Source organism: Haliotis rubra, unplaced genomic scaffold (assembly GCF_003918875.1).
Source record: "Haliotis rubra isolate DU_JTF1 unplaced genomic scaffold, ASM391887v1 Scf402, whole genome shotgun sequence".
NCBI lineage: Eukaryota > Metazoa > Mollusca > Gastropoda > Lepetellida > Haliotidae > Haliotis > Haliotis rubra.
This window is the reverse complement of record NW_025767083.1, coordinates 907,625-911,049: the sequence shown is the minus strand read 5'-3', so window position 1 is coordinate 911,049 and position 3,425 is coordinate 907,625. Positions and strand designations below refer to the sequence as shown.

Genomic DNA, 3,425 nt, shown 5'->3' with positions numbered 1-3,425 from the left:
TCGATGCTCATGCTGTTGACCACTGGACTGTCTGGTCCTGACTCAATTATTTACAGACCGCCGCCATAAATCTGGAATATTCCTGGGTGCGGTGTTAACAAACCAACCATCTGCAGGTGTTACTCCGCTGCTATATAGGGCCAGGTGTGTGTGAGAAACGACATCTCGCAGATCCGAGACAGTGTGAAAATGATTGGAAACTCGTGGAGGTAAGAACAACACCTCAGATCTCTGTATATTACAAATAATAACATGGTTTCTATTATGTTTAATATAAATAGTTACATGATACGAACAGAGTGTGACCACTAATCTTTCTTCAAGACGTAGTCAAACAGTTTTACGTTATTTCAAAATCTGCCGTGAAGAGCGCTGTTTACAATAATTGAACTCTTGGCGTTTTTGCAGTTAAGAGATAAATCTACAGTTTTTGAGATTTGATGTACTCTATTGTAACTTCTATACCTCCTATTTATATACCTAATGTCCCCCATTAAATCACCCAGAATCAAATTAAACAAAAGAGGTCTTATAATCTACAAGTCTACAGTGGAAATACAACTTCAAAACACTCCACTCCACTCTACCATGAAGAGTTAAATTTAACGATGCAACACACATAGTTTTGTCAAAAAAGGTGTTCAATAATCCCAAAGATTTATCTTTAAAATTAATCGCAACCTTTCGCTGGCACATTTTCACTGTTTGGTCTCAGACGAGTCATTTCTTTGAAATCTGTTAGCGAACACTTTGTGTCATTTCGCATTTCAGCGATCCATCCAAAGCTTGCACTTTTTATGGTGGCTGATTAGGGCCATCGCTTTCTTGCCTTAAAATTCGGAGGCGAGAAAGCGATATCACGAGAGGAGAAAGCGAAAGCGATGGCCCTAATCAGCCACCATACATACTTTTTGACGAGACTGAGTATTCCCCAGCTGTCGCGTTTTATATCGCGGTAATGGTTTCCTTTTTCATGCCCTCGAAAAACATTGCTTTTATCATTATGTTGGCGGATAGAATTGTGTTGTCGTACGGCAGAGCGCTAGGCAATTAACAACAAACTTCATAATTCAACGTCTTTTGGCATTAAGCTGCAGAGAACTGAACCACCAACCTGCCCCTCCAATACATCCATCACATCACACTGAACCACCAACCTGCCCCTCCAATACATCCAGTATATCACTGAGACGGTCCTTATAACCTGAACCACCAACCTGCCTCAATACATCCAGTATATCACAGAGACGGTCCTTATAACAAATATCTGAACCACCAACCTGCCCCTCCAATTTATCCAGTATATCACAGAGACGGTCCTTATAACAAATATCTGAACCACCAACCTGCCCCTCCAATACATCAGTATATCACAGAGACGGTCCTTATAACAAATATCTGAACCACCAACCTGCCCCTCCAATATATCCAGTATATCACAGAGACGGTCCTTATAACAAATATCTGAACCACCAACCTGCCCCTCAAATTTATCCAGTATATCACAGAGACGGTCCTTATAACAAATATCTGAACCACCAACCTGCCCCTCCAAAATATCAGTATATCACAGAGACGGTCCTTATACCAAATATCTGAACCACCAACCTGTCCCTCCAATATATCCAATACAATACAGAGAGGTCATTATAACAAGTATATGAACCACAAACCAGCGCGTTATTGTTTACACATATGCAAAAAGATTCACTTGTAAGGAGAGAATGGTTGTTTGATAGCTATCCAAAATCAAAGAATATTTGTGAAACCGAATTAGAATGTTTTGTCTGTTCTATTCAGGATAGCTACGATCACAGCCCTGTGCATGTTATGCATGCTGCAAGGGGTGTTGTCCGACACGCCCCTCGTATTCACGGCGTCATGGCCAACCGGACACAACGGGAAGTTCTGTGTTCCCGTGAATAGGGAGCTGTACGACTGGCGGGTACACCTCGTGTTCAGTCAACCGGTGACGAAATTGATTGTGAGTACACCATGCATTCTCTCTCTCTCTCCCTCTCTCCTCTCTCTCTCTCTCTCTCTCTCTCTCTCTCTCTCTCTCTCTCTCTCTCTCTCTCCTCTCTCTCTCTCTCTCTCTCTCCTCTCTCTCCTCTCTCTCTCCCTCTCTCTCTTTCTCTCTCTCTCTCTCTCTCCCCTCTCTCTCTCTCTCTCTCTTCTCTCTCCATCTCTCTCTCTCTCTCGCTCCCATCGAAAAGGGAGGAAGGGGGGGGGGGGTCGGTCAGGCAGACAGACAGACAGAGGAGTTCCTGCACCAATTTCCACGTGTGACGTGGGATGTAACACATGTTACAGTTTCCTGAATAACCTTCTTATACGACACGATTATATGTCGGCTGTACGTCTACATAGATCAGATAACAGCAATGTTTACTACTTAGATTATTAATCGTAAGCAATGTGAGACATTCTGATTTGAGACACTCGTTTTTAAAACAGCCAAATAAGGCTTTCACACCTTATATATGGTTTCTATTTTATTAAATGTTCCCGTTCCAGTTGTTCGAAGCGGAGGTTGTTTCATCGCTAAACAACGGCAAGGAATACATCATCCATAACCAGATCTGGAATGGCGTCGAACATACGGGCGACCAGATATGTGAAGGGTTTGTCGCAAACACAGACTTCAGTGTTCACAGTCTATCTGGCCATGCATTCCTGGAAGGAAAAAGTGCTTCTAGCTAAACCTTGCCCCTCCGGCGTCTCGGGAACAAGACGTAAATTGTAATAAAAACGCAAATTATAATACTTGCAGCAAATTATAATAAACTTGACGTAAATTGTAATAAAATTGACGTATTGTAATAATTTTAGTTGCGGTAAAATGTAATAAATATTTACGTAAATTGTAATAACAGTTTTAATCACGCGTGTGTTTGTTTTTCGATGCATCTCATACATGATATAAGCTTGTTAGGGCGATAACTCAAGAAAGAAAAGATGGATTTTGTTCAAATTTGGTACCAAGGTATGTTGGCGAGATTCACCGACACCAGATAAATTGAGTGACCTTGAGATAATCTCCAAGGTCACACAAAAATCTGAGGGTTTTGCCGATATAAAGATTGTTAGCGCGATAACCCAAGAAAGAATTGATAAATCTTAGCTAAATGACGAAAATGATATTCGTCCTGATATATAATCGATATAAAATCTCTAACTGCCCTCTGTATTATGTCTTTTCGCAAATATCTGTTGATGTTTAGATATGTATACATATAAAGTGGGGGTGGGGGATGGTGGGTTTCTAACGGGTACATGTAACACACTTACATGCATGTAGAATCAACCTCACCTAGAATATGATACAAATGCATCTGTGTTTATGTTTTATTTTTCTACATATTATCTGTCAGCCTCAAGCAAATTGTTTTGCTATGTTCTAGCCCCACGATCCCCATTTTGTG

General features: G+C 41.1%; 1 protein-coding gene across 1 annotated transcript; it reads left to right on the top strand.

Moving 5' to 3' along the window:
- LOC124287631 lies at positions 1 to 2,809 on the top strand. Its single transcript, XM_046724128.1, has 3 exons — positions 1 to 209; positions 1,801 to 1,984; positions 2,518 to 2,809. Exons 1-3 carry the CDS (start codon positions 190 to 192, stop codon positions 2,701 to 2,703), a joined length of 390 nt encoding a protein of 129 aa, XP_046580084.1. The 5' UTR covers positions 1 to 189; the 3' UTR covers positions 2,704 to 2,809.
- The last annotated feature ends 616 nt before the right edge of the window (positions 2,810 to 3,425 follow it).

Bases quoted from the DNA above. Each gene is read 5' to 3' on its own strand.
- LOC124287631 (XM_046724128.1), top strand. From the start codon at position 190: ATGATTGGAAACTCGTGGAG. The intron at 210-1,800 runs GTAAGAACAACA...TGTTCTATTCAG, and splicing joins ATGATTGGAAACTCGTGGAG to GATAGCTACGATCACAGCCC. The intron at 1,985-2,517 runs GTGAGTACACCA...TTCCCGTTCCAG, and splicing joins AACCGGTGACGAAATTGATT to TTGTTCGAAGCGGAGGTTGT.